At 42.5% G+C, this 21,815-nt stretch overlaps 1 protein-coding gene across 1 annotated transcript in view; it reads right to left on the reverse strand.

The window, feature by feature from the left end:
• Positions 1-21,815, reverse strand: part of TBCK (TBC1 domain containing kinase) — a 516,545-nt gene that overhangs the window by 178,874 nt on the left and 315,856 nt on the right. Inside the window, exon 23 of the mRNA XM_075350453.1 lies at positions 12,450-12,625. Within this exon, the coding sequence (XP_075206568.1) occupies positions 12,450-12,625 (176 nt within the window). The remainder of the gene's footprint in view (positions 1-12,449; positions 12,626-21,815) is intronic.

The raw sequence follows: 21,815 nt of genomic DNA on the forward strand, positions 1-21,815 counted from the left end.
GGCTTATTCCCTGTGCGCACGCTGGCGTTTTGCTGCATGAATTGCTGCAAAAAATGCTTTCTGCAGTCATTCTTCAGAAAAACCTATGGTAAAAAAAAATGGTGTGCGCACAGTGCGGTTTTTCCACTACAGATTTTGCTGCAGAATTTCTGCAGCAAAAATGATGAGCATGTCACTTCTTTTCTGCAGGTACTTGCAGTTTTTGCCATCGATAATAGTAAAAAACTGAAGGGACCAACCAGCGGCAAACGCGGGTGCAGTTTTACCGCGTTTTTTGCCGCGGGTGCAGTATTCTGGCAGAGGGTGCAGATTTTTCTTAAGAAAAGTCCATTTTCTAGTGCGCACAGGGCCTTAACCCTCTCACGACCGGCCGATTTTTCGCTTTCCGTTTTTTTTTTCCGCCATTCTTCTTCTGAGAGACGTAACTTTTTTATTTTTCAGTCCATATGGTCATGTGAGGGCTCATTTTTTGTGGAACGAGCTGTACTTTTAAATGAAATCATAAGTTTTACCATATAGTGTACTGGAAAACGGCAAAAAAATTCCAAATGCAGAAAAATTGCAAAAAACGTGCAATAGCACTATTGTTTTTGAGATATTTTATTCACTGTGTTCACTATATGGTAAAAATGATGTGTGGGTGTGATGCCTCAGGTCAGTGCGCGTTTGTAGACAACAAACATGTATGTAGGTTTACTTTTATATAAGGGGTTAAAAAAAATCGGAGGTTTGTCCGAATAAAGTGGCGCACGTTTTACACCATATTCCGTGACCCGTAGCGTTCTCATTTTTCAGGATCTAGGGCTCAGTGACAGCTTATTTTTTGTGTCTCAAGCTGATGTTTTTAACTGTACCATTTTTGCACAGATGCTACGTTTTGATCGCCTGTTATTGCATTTTGCGCAAAAGTTGTGGCGACAAAAAAAGTCATTTTGGCGGTTAAATTTTTTTTACCGCTACGACGTTAACCAATCAGATTGATTTTATATTTTGATAGCTCGGGCGTTACTGAACACGGCGCTACCAAATGTGTGTATATTTGTTATTTTTTTAACCCTTTAATTTTCCATGGGGCGAAAGGGGGGTGATTTGAACTTTTAGGTTTTTTTTTTAATTTTTTAAAACTTTTTTTTTACTTTTTTTATTTTTATTTTACTAGTCCCCCTAGGGGGCTATAGCGATCAACAATCCGATCGCTCTGCCCTATCTGCTGATCACAGCTACAGAGCTGTAAACAGCAGATACGCTCACTTTCTGTTTCACTCGGCTCCGGGTCAAGTGAAACTGAGAGTAATTCATGGCAGGTACAGGAGTCATCACATGACCCTGTGCTACCATGACAACTACCGGAAGTCACGTGATCACGTCACGTGACTTCCGGTATCAGGCGGTAAGTAAATGTTTACCGCGATCGTGATTATAATGGCGCTGTCACATATTGACAGCGCCATGTAAGGGGTTAAACGGCACGAGCAGATAACGATTCTGCTTGTGCCTATCATGCCCACATCTAAGTTGTGAAAATCAGCTGAGATGTGCGCCGATCGCGGCATGCTGCCGGCGGCAGACCGTGGGCAGTAACATTATGACCGCGAGGACATAATATTACTGCCCGCTTTCGTTAAGGGGTTAAAGGGGTATTCCCATCTCAAAGATCCTATCCCAATCTGTAATAGTTGTAATAATAAAAATATTAGCAAATACCTCCAATTAGAAATGTAGTATTTTTTCTCATCATATAGCCATGTCTCTTACCTCATATGCATGCATGACAGTAGCTTAGATATCCATGGTTACAACCACTAGCGTCTAACTGTCCCTGTTATATAAGTGGTCATAACTTTGGATACCTAAGCGACTGTCATGCCTTGCAAATGAAGTGACGGCTTTTCAGAAAAACTATACTACATTTCTAATTGGAAGTATTTGCTAATATTATTAATATTACACCTAGTACATGTTGGGATAGGATCTTGGAGATAAGAATACCCCTTTAAAGGGAACCGGTTGTGGAGACACTGGGCTTAGTGGGTGCTCTCGTCCGCTAAAACCCGCCACCTTTAGAAAGACAGCGTGGCTCAGGGCTCATCCCAACTGAACGCCGGCCTCCTTAACCGTGGGCGTAACACTACTCAGACAACACAGGGTGAGGGAATCACAATAATTAGACTTTATTGGATCCCCAAACAATTAACGGCACATAACCAGCAAAACACAAATGTAACAGGCAACAGAGTCTCACCCTTCCGCTGGCTCACCAGGGATTTAGAATGTCCATGCCTCAGAGGTCCCAGGGCTATTTACTCCAATCCAGCAGCACCCCGCTTTTGGCGGGCACCCACCGAGAAAGGAATAATGCCAGACGTAGGAAGCTGTCTGAGGTCTGCAAAGTCTGTAGCAGGTGACTGAACTGTCCCAACCTGAGTGTCCTCCTTAGGTAGTCCTGGTATGATGATATAATCCTGGCAGCCGGAGTCGAAATCCCTAGACTGTGGATATGGTCTCCAACCGGAACCGGAGTCCCTACATTGAAGCCACAGGGTAACCTGATCTTCTAGTCAGCTCCTAAGAGCTTAGACTGGATCCATCAGCAACCATCAACAAATCCCTGGTGGCCTAAAGAAATCCCTTTTATAGCCACAGCCTTCCACTTGGATACACTGCGTCCTCATCGATTGGTTGGACAAGATCACCTCTCCCATTGGATGAATCTCAAGCTGCATGGACAATGTTCATCCAAATGATGTCTACAGAAAGACTGAGGGTATACATGTAGTCTGGAATGCACAGACTAGACAATGACTACTAAGGTAATTACATTAGCAATACTCAACTACAATACAATGATTACTGGAAGGGTCTGGAGAAACAATAGCTAAGCAAACATGACTTGGCACACATAAGAACAATACGTCTGGCTGAATGTTAAGAAACTTTAACCCATGAGAGGCATTGGGTGTCCATGTCGTCACACCTGTTACAAGATTTGGCGACTATAACCTACGGCCACCACCAGTGAACTCTTATATACAACATTCTAGAATACTGTATATACAGTAAGTGCCCAGGCCACGCTGTATAACGTAAAAAACACTTTTAGAATACTCATCTAGGGGGGTGCATTAGTCCGATGGGTGTCGCTGCTCTCCGGTCCGGCGCCTTCTCTGCACGGCGAACATAATCATCCTTCCTCTGAAGCCCATGTGCATGATCCGACCTACGTCATGCACACTAGACGACTTTGAGGTCCCACACAGGCACACTTTGATCTGCCCTGCTTAGGGCAGATTAAAGTATTGCAGTGAGCATGCGTGGGTAGTCTTTAACCTTTCTTCATGCCTGCACATTACAGTACTTTGATCTGTCCTCAACAGGGCAGATCACAGTGCACCTGTGCAGGACTACAATGCAAGCCGGGCTGGATAGAAGGAGGTCGGAGATTGCAGCAGAGAGGATGCGCCGGACTGGAGAGCAGCAACAACTATCGGATCGGATCGGACCACCCACCCAGGTGAGTATTATAAAAGTGTTTTTTTATGTTATACAACGCGGCCTGGGCTCTAATATACAGTATTCTGGAGTGCTGTATATAAGAACTCAGTGGTAGTGGCCACAGCTTATAGGGGACAAAGTTGGTGACAGGGTCCCTTTAAAGAGTAACCGTCGTTTTACTTTTTATGAATGAATAGTATGTATGAAAATAAACTACTTTGTAATATGTCTTATCAGAGAAATCTGCTTTTTTCTCCTCCTGGGCTGATCTATCATTCTCAATTCATGGTTAAAATTGGTATTCAGTGAAGACATATTTTACCCATGAATTGAGAATTTGCAGAAAAAAGTTACTTATTTTCATGTGTACTATTGATTCATGAAAATAAATTAAAATGGTAGTTACTCTTTAAGTGAAAACCGCTCGTGTTTTCAGACTGTACAATGTAAAACCTCCTACAATCATACATGTTATAAAGCCAGGCTTAGTTTAAACATGGTTTTATTTCTCAATTTAGTAAACTATGTTTTAGACCATTAAAATAATAAACTATTAAATATTATGTTGTTAAATATACATGTTTATGATTGCTATGAAAATTATACCTAATGCTGTGGAAACCATAATCTAAAGATATGGAAAACCGCTCCCAAGTGCCAATGTGTGGGATCACTGTACATTTTATGATTTAAGAAGAATGTTGTGTTAATCTTAAGTAAGATATCTTAAGACACACATAATATAAAAACATAGCAGGTCATGCTGATTCATAAGCAACGTTGTAAATATTCAAGAAATCCATCTTATCTGCACAAGTGCGAATGTCTGGCATTCCACGGATGCTCTTGGACACTGTGGCTTAGAACCATTTTCAAACTCATCCATAATATTTGCGTACTACAATTTTATTGTGTAGTTTGGTGTTATTGTGATTATTAATGTACTGATTATTTCATCTGCAGCCGTCGTGCAGGGTGATGCTCTATGGGACTTATACAAGGTGTCTCACCGCAGCACACTCCATAACATTCTGCTCAAGTTCTAGGATCACCTTAGAGTATGTAAGTGTTTCACTGCAGAATGTCATCATAGCATGTGCAATATCTCAAGAAACTATCATCAATAAAACTTGGAATTGCCATGTAATTAATTTCCGCCAATAGTGGTTATACATCATGTATGAATTATATCCAAAACAGGAGAAACACGAGTTTTTGCAGTGCAAACAATACATAATTTATTTAGTGAACATGGTGACAAAGACTTGAAAAAGTTAAAATGAGCACTAAAAGCCGGATCAAAAAATTAGATTTTACATGTACCGAATATAGTAGGTCCAATACATCCATAAGAAATGTCCCTCTGTTTACAACATATAAAGGTATGTAAAACCATATTCATATATAACCAAGAGGGAACATTAGTGTACCTAAGTCAATAATGGATGTATCAGGGCAAATGGCAGGCAATAGGGCATAAAGTCAGAAAAATGGGTCCAGTACACCCCCAGAAAATGTCCCTCTGTTCACAACAAATAGGTAAGATTGTACACAAGCATATTCACATATAGTACAGAGGGAACATTATTATACTCAAATGGAGAGAGGATGTACCGGAACCCATGACAATTGCAGGAGCATGCAGTTAGATCATAACATTCAATCATTAGCGTTCCTAGTAAGTCCCGGATTTAAGTAGGCACAATGCAGGAAACATCCGACCGCAACTCACACCCCTTATCTGCCAGGCCCACGTCCGATAACAAGTGCTGTAATGAGGATTTTGATCCGGAAAAGAGGCCCCAGATAGCCCAACGTACGTTTCGATGAAGGTATTCAATCTTCTTCAGGGGAGGGATGCCATGAGGTACGTGGCGAAATGCCGGTTTTTAAATGGTGGCGGTGTTTTTCCGATCCCGGAAATCACGTAATGGCGCATGCGCAGATCCACCCGCGAAGTCTCGCGTGATGCGCCGCCGTCATATCATCCCGCGCATGCGCGGGAGCGGGGACGCGTCACCATAGCTCCCGCGCATGCGCCCGACACCAGACGGCGGCGACAATCACGGAGACACAGGCAGGGGGACCCGGACATGCGCACATGAGGACCGGGAAGGAAAGAGGGTACATGCATCAAAACATATATATTAAAGGCCACCGATGACAAGGTTTTCCAAAAGGGTCCATAACAACATCTTTAGGTAGATAAGGTGCCTATATGGAAAAAACCAAATAGAACCAGCATTAAAAGATGGGACCATAAGAACAGTTAAAAAAGGGGATTTAAAAGTCATATTAACAATGACAAGAATTGCAGTAAGGCAAAAGGTGGTCACTCGGAAAATATCAAAACCAACCAAAATAAGAGAATTTTACACCTAGTTTTTTAATTATAAAGGTGTTATAGGAAGGAAGCGTAACTAATGGACTCATTAAGTCCCTGGGGGGCCATAGTGTTAAGAGTAAGGATCCATTTCACTTCACATTGTGCCAAGCGCTTTTTAAGATCACCACCCCTGATCCCCCCATTTATCATGTCAATACCTCTGACTTTCAACTGGGAAGGGTCACAGGAGTGGTGAGTCCTAAAATGCCTTGGCAAGGTTTTCAGAAGTGTATCATCAGTTACTGTCCTGGCTGCGGAAATGTCCCTCACATGTTCTCTAACCCTGATGCGGAGCTCACGTGAAGTGAGTCCCACATATATCAGGGGACAGGTGCAGGTTGCAAAATACACCACATGTGTAGAACCACATGTGATGTATTGCCGGATATTATAATTTTTCCTGCCATCTGAGGAACAGAATTGTGTACTACGGAGGACATTGCCGCAGGCCAGGCAATGCCCACAGGGAAAGCATCCCTGCAATGGACCCCGTGAACCGAAGATATTGGATATAGGGGGGACATAATGACTTCGTACCAAAAAGTCTTTCAGATTTTTAGCACGTCTGGATGTCATTAATGGCCGGTCAGTGAGGTTCTGGGCCAACACCGGATCAGTTAGTAATACCGGCCAGTGTTTCCTCATGATGTCCCGCATAGTATCCCATTTTTCATTATAAGTCCCTATGAACCTCACTGAAGGATCAAAGGAGTCCTGTTTCTTGGGAACGTGGGCAAGTAATTGTGCTCTAGGGGTCTTCTTGGCCCTATTGTACCCGAATTTGATGTTCCTATTGCTGTAACCCCTATCAGAGAAACGGGCCCTGAGATCGGATGACTGAATTTCAAATTTACTATCAGAAGAGCATATCCGCCTCATTCTCAGAAATTGTCCGGTGGGGATGGCACGAATAGTAGATGGATTATGGGCAGATGAAGCGTGGAGCAACGCATTGACGGACGTCTTCTTACGAAAAACGTCCGTCTGGATTGACCCCCTATCGTCAACCGATATTTCAACGTCCAGGAAGTCAATCTTGCGAGTGCTGCACTTATATGTAAGTTTGATGTTAAACTTATTTCTATTCAACTGCCCCATGAACTGATCAAGCTGCTCCGCCGGGCCCTGCCACACAAAAAGAATATCATCAATAAAACGATACCAGCACTGCACATGGGCCGATGCCCCCACGCCTCCGTCACCAAAAACCAGCCTCTCCCAATATCCAAGGAAGAGGCAGGCGTACGAAGGCGCGCAGGCCGCACCCATTGCAGTGCCGCGTCGCTGTAAATAAAAATAATCTTTGAAAACAAAAAAGTTGTGTGTCAGGACGAAGCGGAGCAGCTCCAAAATCAGTTCACCCATTTCATCATCCCGACCGGACATCTCCAAGAAAAAGCGGACTGCTCTTAGCCCATCCTCATGTGCAATACAGGTGTAAAGACCCTCTACGTCTGCGGTGACGATAGTCATATCGTCATCTAAAAAGATACCGTCAATTCGCCTTAGGACGTCCGTCGTGTCACGGACATATGAGGGTAGTGTACCCTCATATGTCCGGTCGGGATGATGAAATGGGTGAACTGATTTTGGAGCTGCTCCGCTTCGTCCTGACACACAACTTTTTTGTTTTCAAAGATTATTTTTATTTACAGCGACGCGGCACTGCAATGGGTGCGGCCTGCGCGCCTTCGTACGCCTGCCTCTTCCTTGGATATTGGGAGAGGCTGGTTTTTGGTGACGGAGGCGTGGGGGCATCGGCCCATGTGCAGTGCTGGTATCGTTTTATTGATGATATTCTTTTTGTGTGGCAGGGCCCGGCGGAGCAGCTTGATCAGTTCATGGGGCAGTTGAATAGAAATAAGTTTAACATCAAACTTACATATAAGTGCAGCACTCGCAAGATTGACTTCCTGGACGTTGAAATATCGGTTGACGATAGGGGGTCAATCCAGACGGACGTTTTTCGTAAGAAGACGTCCGTCAATGCGTTGCTCCACGCTTCATCTGCCCATAATCCATCTACTATTCGTGCCATCCCCACCGGACAATTTCTGAGAATGAGGCGGATATGCTCTTCTGATAGTAAATTTGAAATTCAGTCATCCGATCTCAGGGCCCGTTTCTCTGATAGGGGTTACAGCAATAGGAACATCAAATTCGGGTACAATAGGGCCAAGAAGACCCCTAGAGCACAATTACTTGCCCACGTTCCCAAGAAACAGGACTCCTTTGATCCTTCAGTGAGGTTCATAGGGACTTATAATGAAAAATGGGATACTATGCGGGACATCATGAGGAAACACTGGCCGGTATTACTAACTGATCCGGTGTTGGCCCAGAACCTCACTGACCGGCCATTAATGACATCCAGACGTGCTAAAAATCTGAAAGACTTTTTGGTACGAAGTCATTATGTCCCCCCTATATCCAATATCTTCGGTTCACGGGGTCCATTGCAGGGATGCTTTCCCTGTGGGCATTGCCTGGCCTGCGGCAATGTCCTCCGTAGTACACAATTCTGTTCCTCAGATGGCAGGAAAAATTATAATATCCGGCAATACATCACATGTGGTTCTACACATGTGGTGTATTTTGCAACCTGCACCTGTCCCCTGATATATGTGGGACTCACTTCACGTGAGCTCCGCATCAGGGTTAGAGAACATGTGAGGGACATTTCCGCAGCCAGGACAGTAACTGATGATACACTTCTGAAAACCTTGCCAAGGCATTTTAGGACTCACCACTCCTGTGACCCTTCCCAGTTGAAAGTCAGAGGTATTGACATGATAAATGGGGGGATCAGGGGTGGTGATCTTAAAAAGCGCTTGGCACAATGTGAAGTGAAATGGATCCTTACTCTTAACACTATGGCCCCCCAGGGACTTAATGAGTCCATTAGTTACGCTTCCTTCCTATAACACCTTTATAATTAAAAAACTAGGTGTAAAATTCTCTTATTTTGGTTGGTTTTGATATTTTCCGAGTGACCACCTTTTGCCTTACTGCAATTCTTGTCATTGTTAATATGACTTTTAAATCCCCTTTTTTAACTGTTCTTATGGTCCCATCTTTTAATGCTGGTTCTATTTGGTTTTTTCCATATAGGCACCTTATCTACCTAAAGATGTTGTTATGGACCCTTTTGGAAAACCTTGTCATCGGTGGCCTTTAATATATATGTTTTGATGGATGTACCCTCTTTCCTTCCCGGTCCTCATGTGCGCATGTCCGGGTCCCCCTGCCTGTGTCTCCGTGATTGTCGCCGCCGTCTGGTGTCGGGCGCATGCGCGGGAGCTATGGTGACGCGTCCCCGCTCCCGCGCATGCGCGGGATGATATGACGGCGGCGCATCACGCGAGACTTCGCGGGTGGATCTGCGCATGCGCCATTACGTGATTTCCGGGATCGGAAAAACACCGCCACCATTTAAAAACCGGCATTTCGCCACGTACCTCATGGCATCCCTCCCCTGAAGAAGATTGAATACCTTCATCGAAACGTACGTTGGGCTATCTGGGGCCTCTTTTCCGGATCAAAATCCTCATTACAGCACTTGTTATCGGACGTGGGCCTGGCAGATAAGGGGTGTGAGTTGCGGTCGGATGTTTCCTGCATTGTGCCTACTTAAATCCGGGACTTACTAGGAACGCTAATGATTGAATGTTATGATCTAACTGCATGCTCCTGCAATTGTCATGGGTTCCGGTACATCCTCTCTCCATTTGAGTATAATAATGTTCCCTCTGTACTATATGTGAATATGCTTGTGTACAATCTTACCTATTTGTTGTGAACAGAGGGACATTTTCTGGGGGTGTACTGGACCCATTTTTCTGACTTTATGCCCTATTGCCTGCCATTTGCCCTGATACATCCATTATTGACTTAGGTACACTAATGTTCCCTCTTGGTTATATATGAATATGGTTTTACATACCTTTATATGTTGTAAACAGAGGGACATTTCTTATGGATGTATTGGACCTACTATATTCGGTACATGTAAAATCTAATTTTTTGATCCGGCTTTTAGTGCTCATTTTAACTTTTTCAAGTCTTTGTCACCATGTTCACTAAATAAATTATGTATTGTTTGCACTGCAAAAACTCGTGTTTCTCCTGTTTTGGAATTAATTAGGAGTTTGTGCCACCTGTGTGATCCCTGGACAATCAGGGACGCCAGGTATATGATTAGTATGGTATTCTGGAAATCTGTTATGATGTATGAATTATAGTAGCCACGCTGTATTGTCAGACCATAAATGTTCTGACTTCTGGCCTGATTGGCTAAAAATGAAGGCAATTAGTGGGTTCCAATTTATATGCAGGCCAGGGGCTTGCAATCTGCATGGCTGACCTATAGGAAATGAATGCAGAGTGCAGTGCTCTCAGCAAGGTGAAAATCTTCATAAAATTAGAAACATTTTGTAGAATTTGATAAAAAAAAGGCTGCATTCTTCCTAAAACAGCATTAAATTGGTCCAAAGATAGCATTGGGGATTTCAGTCCTTTCGGAAAGCCAATAACGTATACGCTAATAACACTTATAAGGGGCCCGTCAGTTGATTCATGCTGCTTAACTCATGGGCAGCATGAATCAGAGCCTGGCACTACGAGTCAGACCCTAGCTGCACAATTGTATCTAACTAGGTTTTTCTCTGAAATGCTCCAGTGTTTCACAGAAAACATAGCTGAAAGACCTAGCTGAGCACTACAGATTACCCTTAAAGGGAATCTGTCACCTTTTTGCATTTTATTAGTTATTAATATGGGCATACAGGTGGCATAAAGGTGAAATTAGTCATACCTGTATGCCTCCTGGGTGATGGACTGTTTTGGAAAACTCCTTTTTTATATTTCTTATCTTTCAGGCTATGGGGTATGTGCTGCCCGGAAGATAAGCCAGCTTGTAGACTTCATAGTCCCCAATTTCTCCTCTTCTTTGCTTTAGTATGCACCTGTGATATCAGGAGCGCAGTTGGAAATCAAGTGCCTTTGCATTCTACCTGCCGTCTCTCCCCCCTGCACTTTTCCGCCCTTACGTGGGCAGTTTAAATTTTGATGTGTCCAAGCCCCACAGAGTCACTGTGAAGTAGCAGTGACTCCCCTGTCACATCAAAATTGAATACTGTGCTCACGGAAGAGCGAAAAAATGCAGGGGGAGAGAGCATGCCCCCAGCCACAGGATCTGAACGACATGAGACAATGCATTACTGAAACAGTGGAGTCCATGTCCAATGATATGCTGGCAGACATCAACCGTGCCACCAATAAAAATCACTTTGTGGAGTATAGATAAACTTTGCATACATAGTATATCTTCTCTACATTTTGAAAAACAGATTTTAGTCTAACTAGGGTAACGTTAATTTTTTTATATTTCGAATATAAAATTATATGCCAGTTTTTGCATATACAGTAGACCTATTTTTCTCCTTTCTACGTGGTTGTACAACATATACTGTATTTTTCGGATTATAAGACGCACTTTTCCTCCCAAAAAATTGGGAGGAAAATGAGGGGTGAGTCTTAAAATCCGAATATAGCTTTACCTGGGGGTCCTGTCTGTGCGGCGATCGGGCGGCTGGGTGCCTCTGACTGCGTGCAAGCAGCCGTGTACCTGTGCTCGCGTGCGGGTGGCAGCCGGGTACCTGTGGCTGCATGCGGGCAGCAGTCGGGTGCCTGTGTGGGCGGCAGTCAGGTGCATGTACTTGCATGCGGACGGCAGCCGGGTGCCTGCGTGCGGGCGGCAGCCGGGTGCCTGCGTGAGGGTGGCAGCCGGGTGCCTGTCGGTGCCGGCTGCCTCTATGTGCGGGTGGACGGGCGCACTGCTGGCTGCCATTCTGTGCGTGCGGGTGGCAGCCGGGTATCTGTGGCTGCGTGCGGGCGGCAGCCGGGTACCTGTGGCTGCGTGTGGGCGGCAGTCGGGTGCCTGTGCGGGCGGCAGTCAGGTGCATGTGTCTGCGTCCGGGCGGCAGCCAGGTGCCTGCGTGAGGGCAGCAGCCGGATGCCTCACTGTGCGGGTGGACGGGCGTACTGCTGGCTGCCACACTGTGCGTGCGGGTGGCTCTGCAGCAGGTTTCCCAGTGTTTCCGCGGTCTCAGTTTCAAATGATGGCGCCGGGATCAGGCGCGTGCGCTGATGGAGCTCTTGGATGAGAGCTCCATCTGCGCATGCGCCGCTCCAGGTGCCATCATTTGAACTAGGACCGCGGACACTGGGACACTCACCGCACCGGCCTGCTACACCACTCACCCGCCACCGCTGCTGCTGCTGCCACCACTACTGACACACCGCGCCTGTCACCACGGACCCCGCTGCCACTGGCCCGCTGCCAGCACAACCTCTGCCTCCTGTGACCCCGCTTCACCACCACAGCTGCCCCCCTCCGGTAAGAGAACACCAGAGTATAATTCGGACCCCATTTTTATTTTTTTACCTTTTTTATGTCTAAATTTGGGGTGCGTCTTATAATCCGGCACGTCTTATAAAGCGAAAAATACGGTAGAAGGTAACAAATATGCAGTTTTGTAACATGTGTATGATAGGTATTTATCCGACATACCAAATCAGTCTTGGAAGAGTCCTGGTATTCAGTAGTGTAGCTAGATGGAGATCTGCTCATGCCGTTGCTGTCAATTGCCTGTTTTGGTGACTGAGCATGTTGCCTGAAGGTCGCACTCTTTGGCGTCCAGCAGAAGAGGTTGATTGACTCACGAACACATCGCTCTATATCAATTTCTGCAGGAAACATGAACATATACAATAAGTTAAATTATATACATACATACATACATATATCTTTTTACCTATAAATGACTTCCAACATACAACAGCACTGTTTTTTGCTATCCATTGTTCGGAAGAAAGGATTTTTGCCTTTGTTCTATTACATCATGAATCAAACTTGTTCAATAGAAAAGACAACTTCGTGTATGTGCACACATTAAGTATTTGCTGCAGAAATTTCTGCATCTCTTGCATGTTGGAAGCAGATTTTTCCCCACTCATTAGTATGGGTGAAATCTGCAGCAAAAATGCTGAAAGAATTGACATGACAGAGATTTAAGTCTGGACCAAATCTGCAATTTAAAAATAAGCCATGTGTGCATGAGACTTCAGGATGCTCACTGACATTGCTGGCATCTGGAAACCCTTCAAGTTTTGTGACAAAACTATGCAGAGAAATCGCAACAAAAAGTCTGATAATCCTTAAATGAACTACAGCACTTTGTAGGCTGAGATCATGGAAAGGCCAGGCAAGAATTATATTTTGCTGTACACCCTTTGTTTTGAGATAAGAGTTGCCAGTGTTGATGCTGAGTGTCATGATAGCATCAGACGCAGTTCAGACCGCAGACTCTAATACTCTGCACTATGCTTTCTGCGGTACTTCTGAGTTGCACACGCAGTCTAGGACATCGACCAGCTGTGTGCTCATTAGTGATTGGACTAGCATGGGTTAATTTCTGTAAGCCTGCTGAATACCTTTTGGATCACATGTTGTGAGAGACCCATCACAGGAACTCCTCGCCTTTTTAAGATGGAGGAATCTGTCTTTCCATGCAGACCATAGCTTTTGCTAACTCGGTCCGTGTGCTGTTGTATTCCTGTTGCTGGTGATTTGCCATGTGCTACTTGGTGTGCTGTAGAAGTCCTCTCTTTGTCTGGTTATTTACTCCCTGCTCTTTATGTCCTTCTGATCACGTATTGTCATTTATCTTCGTGTATGCTAGAGTTTTGGTTTCCCCGTTTGTTCATATCTGTGGGTTCACGACTCATGTCCTGGTCCTCCCCTGGGGTGGGGGAAAGGATTATTAGATCAGGGCTGGCCAGGAACAGGGTAAGGAAAGCGGCCAAGACATTGTCACCATTAGATGCATCTCTGGGAATAGGAAAAGCTAGGGCCCCCTAGCCTGAGGACCAGTCTAGGAGCCTCAGTCTCCTGTTATCCCATCACCCCGTGACAGTTGACACTAACGTATTATTTCTGGGATTTAATCTTGGTTGTTCAACATAACCTGATATTAGAGATGAGAGAACCCGATGTTCAGACCGAACACAGACATAAAAAAACAAAACAGACCTCGGGTGATTTACATGTGCAAACCGAGCAGTGCTCTGCTCAGCTACTCTTTATGCTCAGCCCAGGACGAGCCACTTGTAGTGTTTGAACGGCTCGCACTGGGGGTAAAATCAGCATGATCGGATATAGTGTGCACACACAAAAAAAATCGCTCACCCTTAACCCGGAAGTGCTTAGTTTATGGTTGGCTGCATGTGGGCGGAGAGCTGATCTGTCAATCAGTGACTCCAAATGGAGTTCAGTTCAAGTCCTGGTGTAGAACAGAACTTTATAAAAAGTTCAGCTGAACCCCCAGAACTTCCACGGGTCCGCTCATCTCTACCTCCTATCAGTCGTTGTTGACTTCTTATAGTTCAACTGAACCCTATGCTTATTTGTTTCTCTATTGTTCTAATTTTCTTTGCCAGATTACTAGAGATCAGCCTTATTCCATTAATAACACATTTAATTACTCTGGCTTTTCTCAGTTTAGGGGTACACATTTATCTTGGTTGGTCATGGCATGCACACGAACACCTCCTTTGGACTTACCAATGAACGAACTATCAAACAGTTTTAGGCAGATGTGAAAAAAATGTTGCAAATTATAGTTTCAAAAATAGAGGTTTAACTAGTTTATGTTTATCAATTAAAAAAGCACTACCATTAAGTATTTTTTTTCACTAAATCTGTGTATATGTGCAAGTATACTAATGTGTGTTTGTGCTACTATACTAAAATAGCTCCACCTTCTCGGGTATCCAGAGCCATTCTGCTCCTCTTCTGAGTGATGTAACCGCTCTTCAGACTCTCTGGGTCACTCTGCTTGACCTCAAGGTGTCTTTTATAATGCAAGTCTATGGAGTGTCAGAACGAGGCTTTACATTGTAATTTGCATTGAAGATTTACATTGTAAGCGACTTCGGCTCACACAGAATGATCCAGAGAATCTGAAGACCTGCCACGTTACTGAGAAGAGAAGCAGAGCGCTGCTGGATATCAGAGAAGTAGGTGAGTATATTAACACAAACACATAATAGAATACATACAGATACATAGATTCAGTATATATATAAAAATAAAAATATGGGAGAGATTCTTCCACAAAATCTAAAGTAAATGAAGAAAATAAAAATTTAAATCAGTGGAAAAAAATTTTCATAATATTTTTTCTTATTTTTTTATTTTTTTTTTTAGCAGTAAACTATTATTCTTCAACCACAGTACAGTTTGGATCTCCAGAGTAACAGTCATATAATTTCTTAGCAGAGGGTTCTTGATGCTGCTGACCTTCAGAAGGAATATGGCGGATCAATGTAATCTTTTACATTATGTATTACTATTTTTTTTAAGTGTTTGAAAAATTTACGAAAATCATTATTTTTTCTTTCCTTGCTTAAAATAAAATATCCCTTGTCTCTCCAAAAAAAAACAGAACAACTCTTTACCCATTTGTGGTCTGGATTAACTGTAATTAACCTGTAGAATTTGTAGCCGCTAATAAGGTGAATTATGTAGAGAGAATGACATTTCAATTACAATGTGGAGCATATTTACACATAGTTCCAGATGATCGGCCTTTTCAATTAAAATTACTATGACAGCGTTCATTTCCTTAAAACAACAATGAGTGCACATCAATCAACCCATGTAAAATGGCAACATTAAATATTTTTTTTTCTTTTTTTCTATGGAACAAAGAGCATATAGGGTAATAATGTTATTTTTTTAAATGCACATTTTTTTTATTTTTTGGGGTTTTGAACATTCTTCTGCCATTAATAAAAATGCCCAGTATACCAATATAAAGTATGAGGTGATATCAAACATCACCTTTGGCTTTTCCGCTTACCATATCCTAATGTTAGAATTCCGCACTTTTCTGTAAACTTTGACAACATATATGGGTGCATGAAAACAATTTGTTGGTTAGAATACCTTTACGCCACAATTTGCATTTCCTTAAAAACATGAATAAACTAAAATTCCACGGACTAAACTACGGTAAATTTGTATATTCTATCCAAAAGTTGAGATGAGCAAACCCGTGGAAATTCGGTTTGGCGGGTGCAGCCGGGCTTTTTAAAAAAGTTCTGCTTGAGACCTGGACTTGGCCTGAACCCCAAAGTAAGTCAATAACTGGGCAGTTTAGGTCTCCGCCTGCATGCAGCCAGTCAGCCATAAACAACACTTCTGGGGGCAGGTGGGCAAAGTTTTACCATTTTTTTTTTGTTTGCTGCACACTACATCTGATCATGCTGTTGTTACCTCCGATGCGAGACAATCAAACACTGCAAGCGGCTCGCATTGGGCTGATGTTTTCGCGAGTGGTTTGCGTATGTATATCACCTGAACTCTGAACCCAAACTCTGTTTTTTTATTTGTGAAGTCTGTGTTTGGTACGATCATCGAACACCAAAGCTCGGGTTCACTCATCTCTATCCAAAATCCATACCCAACAAGCTCAAATGTACAAACCTTCCACTGTAAATCAGTTTGTAGAATATTTCATGCACTCCCTTACGCTATGGTGCCACCCTTGCCTAAATTAGTGAATGCATTCAGACAACTAGAAAATGGTGCATGCAAGGTTGAACCACAATTGATGAACTTAAGTCATTCTTACCAGCAGCAATAAGAATTATGAACATATGATGGTTTTACTCTCCATTAGCCTTTTCTTTCCGAAAAATGAACACGGATGTCTGCTGATCGCTTTACAAATGTTTGACTATGATCTCTGTTTAATCTCTGGTAATGTGAATGTTTTCAATAGGAAAATAAATGTTACACTACCGAGACAGTTGCATCAGTTATTTGGACAGCACCATCAAAAGGAAATGTGTTTTATACAAACGTATATTGTTATTGGAAGGATATGAATACAGAAAAAGTGTGAGAAGAGGTCCGACACTTGCCCTTTGGTCCTTGAAATCTGCCTCTAATGATAAATTATTTCACATTTATACAAATTTTTTCACATTAAAGCTGCATATTTTAATTACAAATATGGTTGTATACAGTGAAGCCCTTTACGAGGTTTCGGATTGTTATTAATGAGATTTTTATTTCAAAATGTTTGCTTCTTTTTAGGAGAAACTGTTGTATGGTGTAATCAGTGGAAAGTATGCCACTATGAATATAAATATAAGGTTATCAAGGGAGAATAAAATTTTGTGTTCCTAGCCGAAACCATGGCCAACGTCTACATAACTGCTGAATTCCATCTTTTACAACAAACTTGTCATTTGATCCATTCAATCTTCCAAACACTCCCAAGAATGCCTGTAAGGTACTGCAAATACACTACATGATGCAGAGAATAAAGTACTTTCACAATCAAATAAATACATGATTCATTGACTAAAACAGCAAGTGTACAACATGGCAATGAAGGATCTAAGAAAAAAGGGAAGAGGACAATGTTGCATTATGATTACCTGCACCACCTGGTATAAGGCAATTTCCAGCAATGGTTGTGAAAGGAAACCTGTCACTATGTTTTCCCCAAATACACTACAAGTACCACCTGTAAAAGGGACTGTCAGCAAGCAGGCGCTTGGTGTATCATGGCAATATTTACGTGCACCTTCCCACCTGCTTGTTTTCCATTAATATCCTCTCGTCTCTGACTCTATGAAGCCAGAGCCATCAATTAGGGGAGGGTGGAGATCGAGGGAAACCAAGCATGTGAGATGGTGTATTTAAATGTTTGGCCATGTTGTGGTGCAGTGAGCGGCTCTACTTCATAAGAACAGTTATTCCATGCTGACAGAATCCCTTGAAGACCCCTAACAGTCTGCATATAAACACCCCAACCCCCTCTCCCCACTGCTGCAAACCCAATAAAATAATTTATTATTCTTTTGTGCCATAAACTAATAGGTGCAATCCGGACCGATGGTAGTCATTGGTCTAGGTTTAGCATCTCCTCTTTCCCAGAAATCACCAGCTCTCCTGTCTTCATGAATATAGATCAGGTCTCCTAAGTCATACACAAAGTATTGCAAATCACAATCCTGTGCAGTTGAAGCACAGATCTTTGCTTTAACCTGAGTGAGCTGATGATCTGGACGTAAAGCAGGCACCGATGCATTACAGTACTTTGCTCTGCCCTCAGGAAGGCAAAGTGATGTGCGCCTCAGCAAGTCTGTGCTTCAATTTCATAGTCTCAAGATTTGCAGTGCTGGGTGGATGACATACAACTAGAGATGAGCGAACCTGTTGAAGTTCGGTGACTTAAGCTGGACTTTTGATAAAGTTAAGATTGGGACCCGGACTTCACTTGAACCCCATTTGAAGTCACTGATTGGCAGTTTGGCTGTCCTCCCACATGCAGCCAGCTATAAACAGAACACTTCCGGGAGAGGGAGGAAAGGTTTTTTTTTAAAAAAATTAAATAAATAAAAATGTACATGCTACATCCGATAATGCTGTTGTTACCCCCAGTGTAAGCCATTCAAACACTGTAAGCGGCTTGCACTGAGCCAAGCAGAGAGATTTTATTCTGTAAAGTCTGTGTTTGGTACAAAATGAAATGCGGCATTTATTACAACTTTTTAGGGTATGTGCCCACGATCAGGACTTACTGTGTCCTGGTCGCAGCAGGTCCTGACCTGCAAGGCCGCAAGTCTCCTCCGCAGGAGCCCGCAGCTGCTTGTATCCACGATCAGGGTTCGGTGCGCTGCAGTCTCTTGCTTGTGTTCTCCCTAAGGAAGACACATGCGAATCCGCAGCAAACAATTTACATGCTGCGGTCTGGAAAGATGCACCGCAGTTTGCTGCAGAAAAAACAAGCACAGTGGGCACAGGATTTCTAGAAATCCCATCCACTATGCTTGTACTGTACAATGCAGCATTTTGGACGCGCTGATGCATGGTGTGTCCAAAACGCAGCAAATACTGATTGTGGGCACACACCCTTAATTTACTCTGTCACTCCACATTTATCAAGTGTCACGTCATAATAATAATAATAGATTTGGCACTAATTACGCCAGTGCAACTTTTTAGAGATGGAAGTATGTTGTCCAATAATAGAAAAGATCCAGAAACCAAAGTGTTAAATGTCAATACATTTTTTCTGTGTGCAAATATCATGATTTTAAGCATTTAATTAGTATACATGTCAACATTAGAATACACCGTGTGCAGAATTATTAGGCAAGTTGTATTGTAGAGGATTATTTTTATTATTGATCAAGAGCTATGTTCTCAATCAACCCAAAAGACTCAAATATCAAAGCTTAATATTTTTGGAAGTTGGAGTGTTTTTTTTTTAGATTTGGCTATCTTAGGAGGATATCTGTTTGTGCAGTTAACTATTAATGTGCAGAATTATTAGGCAACAATAAAAAACAAATAGATTTCCATCTCACTTGTTTATTTTCACCAGGTTACCAACATAACTACACAAAATTTAGAAATAAACATTTCTGACATGCAAAAACAAAACCCCAAAAAATTAGCGACCAATATAGCCACCTTTCTTTATGATGACATTCAACAGCCTACTATCCATAGATTCTGTCAGTTGCTTGATCTGTTTACGATCATCATTGCATGCAGCAGCCACCACAGCCTCCTAGACACTGTTCCGAGAGGTGTACTGTTTTCCCTCCCTGTAGATCTCACATTTTATGAGGGACCACAGGTTCCCTAAGAGGTTCAGATCAGGTGAACAAGGGGGCCATTTCATTATTTTTTCATCTTTTAGACCTTTACTGGCCAGCCACGCTGTGGAGTAGTTGGATGCATGTGATGGAGCATTGTCCTGCACGAAAATCATGTTTTTCTTGAACAATACCAACTTCTTCCTGTACCACAGCTTGAAGAAGTTGTCTTCCAGAAACTGGCAGTAGGTCTGGGAGTTGAGCTTCACTCCATCCTCAACCCAAAAAGGTCCCACAAGTTCATCTTTGATGATACCAGCCCATACCAGTACCTCACCTCCACCTTGCTGGCATCTGAGTCAGAGTGGAGCTCTTTGCCCTTTACTGATCCAGCCTCTGATCCATCAAGAGTCACTCTCATTTCATCAGTCCATAAAACCTTTGAAAAATCAGTCTTAAGATATTTCTTGGCCCAGTCTTGACGTTTTATCTTATGTTTCTTGTTCAAAGGTGGTCGTTTTTCAGCCTTCCTTACCTTGGCCATGTCCCTCAGTATGGCACATCTTGTGCTTTTTGATACTCCAGTAACGTTGCAGCTCTGAAATAAGGCCAAACTGGTGGCAAATGGCATCTTGGCAGCTTCACGCTTGATTTTCCTCAATTGATGGGCAGTTATTTTGTGCCTTTTTTGCCCAACACACTTCTTGCGACCCTGTTGGCTATTTGCCATGAAACAATTGATTGTTCGGTGATCACGTTTCAAAAGTTTGGCAATTTCAAGACTGCTGCATCCCTCTGCAAGACATCTCACAATTTTGGACTTTTCAGAGCCCGTCAAATCTCTCTTCTGACCCATTTTGCCAAAGGAAAGGAAGTTGCCTAATAATTTGGCACACCTTATATAGGGTGTTGATGTCATTACATCACACCCCTCCTCATTAGAGAGATGCACATCACCTGATTTATTTAATTGGTAGTTGGCTCTCAAGCCTATAGAGCGTGGAGTAGGACAACATGTATAAAAATGATCATGTGATCAAAATACTCAGTTGCCTAATAATTCTGCACACAGTGTAGAAAAAAAGCAAGAGACTTGTTTCAAATAATGCATTTTAATGTAAACTTTGCATAAATTGTGACTTTTTATGCATGTAGATAATTGTTATGGGTCTTTTTTAATGACATCTATGATCTGTAAACTTTTTATAATTTTTCTGCAGAAATACAATTACTAATATGCCGTTCTGTATGCCATGAGGTTAGAAAAACCCAGATAGTGACACTCAGATGGATGTGTGAATCTAGCCTAGAGCACAAGAAAGGCTGGCGACTGTGCCTGTGTAGCAGCATGCACGCCACAAACAAAACAAATCTGGCTGATATTGAAACTAGTGGTAAAACTTGAAGGAATGCAAAGTTTTTAATAAAAGCAATATCCATATCCATTTACGAGCATTTATTGTTATTTTTCAGGTTTTTAGTTCTAAGATTATTTGTTATGTCTGTGTCACAAAAACTATTTAGACCTGTTGTAGCTGTAAATATTGATTGTGTTGGTCTAATACAGTGGTCTCAAACTCGGCTGAGTATAAGGGCCGCACATAGAAAAAATATATTTGGGGGGCCGCATTATTTGCTGGACCCACTGACATTTTTAGCGATCCGATAATTTTTTTCTATACACCTTTGGATCATGTTTTTTGAACATTTTTCACTTGTTTATTATAATTGTGCACATGTTTATTTCCATCTATATATTAAAAATACTTTATTGGAAAAAAAAATCATGCTTTATTTTGATTTATTTTTTTTTACATTTTATCCCCTTCTTGTAAGTAAGTAATATCGTTTTACAATTGGCACCATATAGTAATTTTGACCAGCATTTTGCAGTCATATTTCCATCCTGGTCCTCATCTGCTAGTAATGTCCCCATCCTGTGGTAATGTGCCCATTTTGTGCCCATATTGTGCCCTGTAGTAATTTGCCCATATTGTGCCCGTGTAGTAATGTGCCCATATTGTCCCCTGTGGTAATGTGCCCATATTGTGCCCTTGTAGAAATTTGCCCATATTGTGCCCTGAAGTAATATGCCTATATTGTGCCCTGTAGTAATATGTCCATATTGCCCACTTGTAGTAATGTACTCATATTGTCTCCTGTAGTAATGTGCCCATATTATCCTCTGCTGTAATGTGCCCATATTGTCCTCTGTGGTAATGTGCCCATATTGTGTCCTCTGTGGTAATGTGCC

This window comes from Anomaloglossus baeobatrachus, chromosome 1 (assembly GCF_048569485.1).
Source record: "Anomaloglossus baeobatrachus isolate aAnoBae1 chromosome 1, aAnoBae1.hap1, whole genome shotgun sequence".
NCBI lineage: Eukaryota > Metazoa > Chordata > Amphibia > Anura > Aromobatidae > Anomaloglossus > Anomaloglossus baeobatrachus.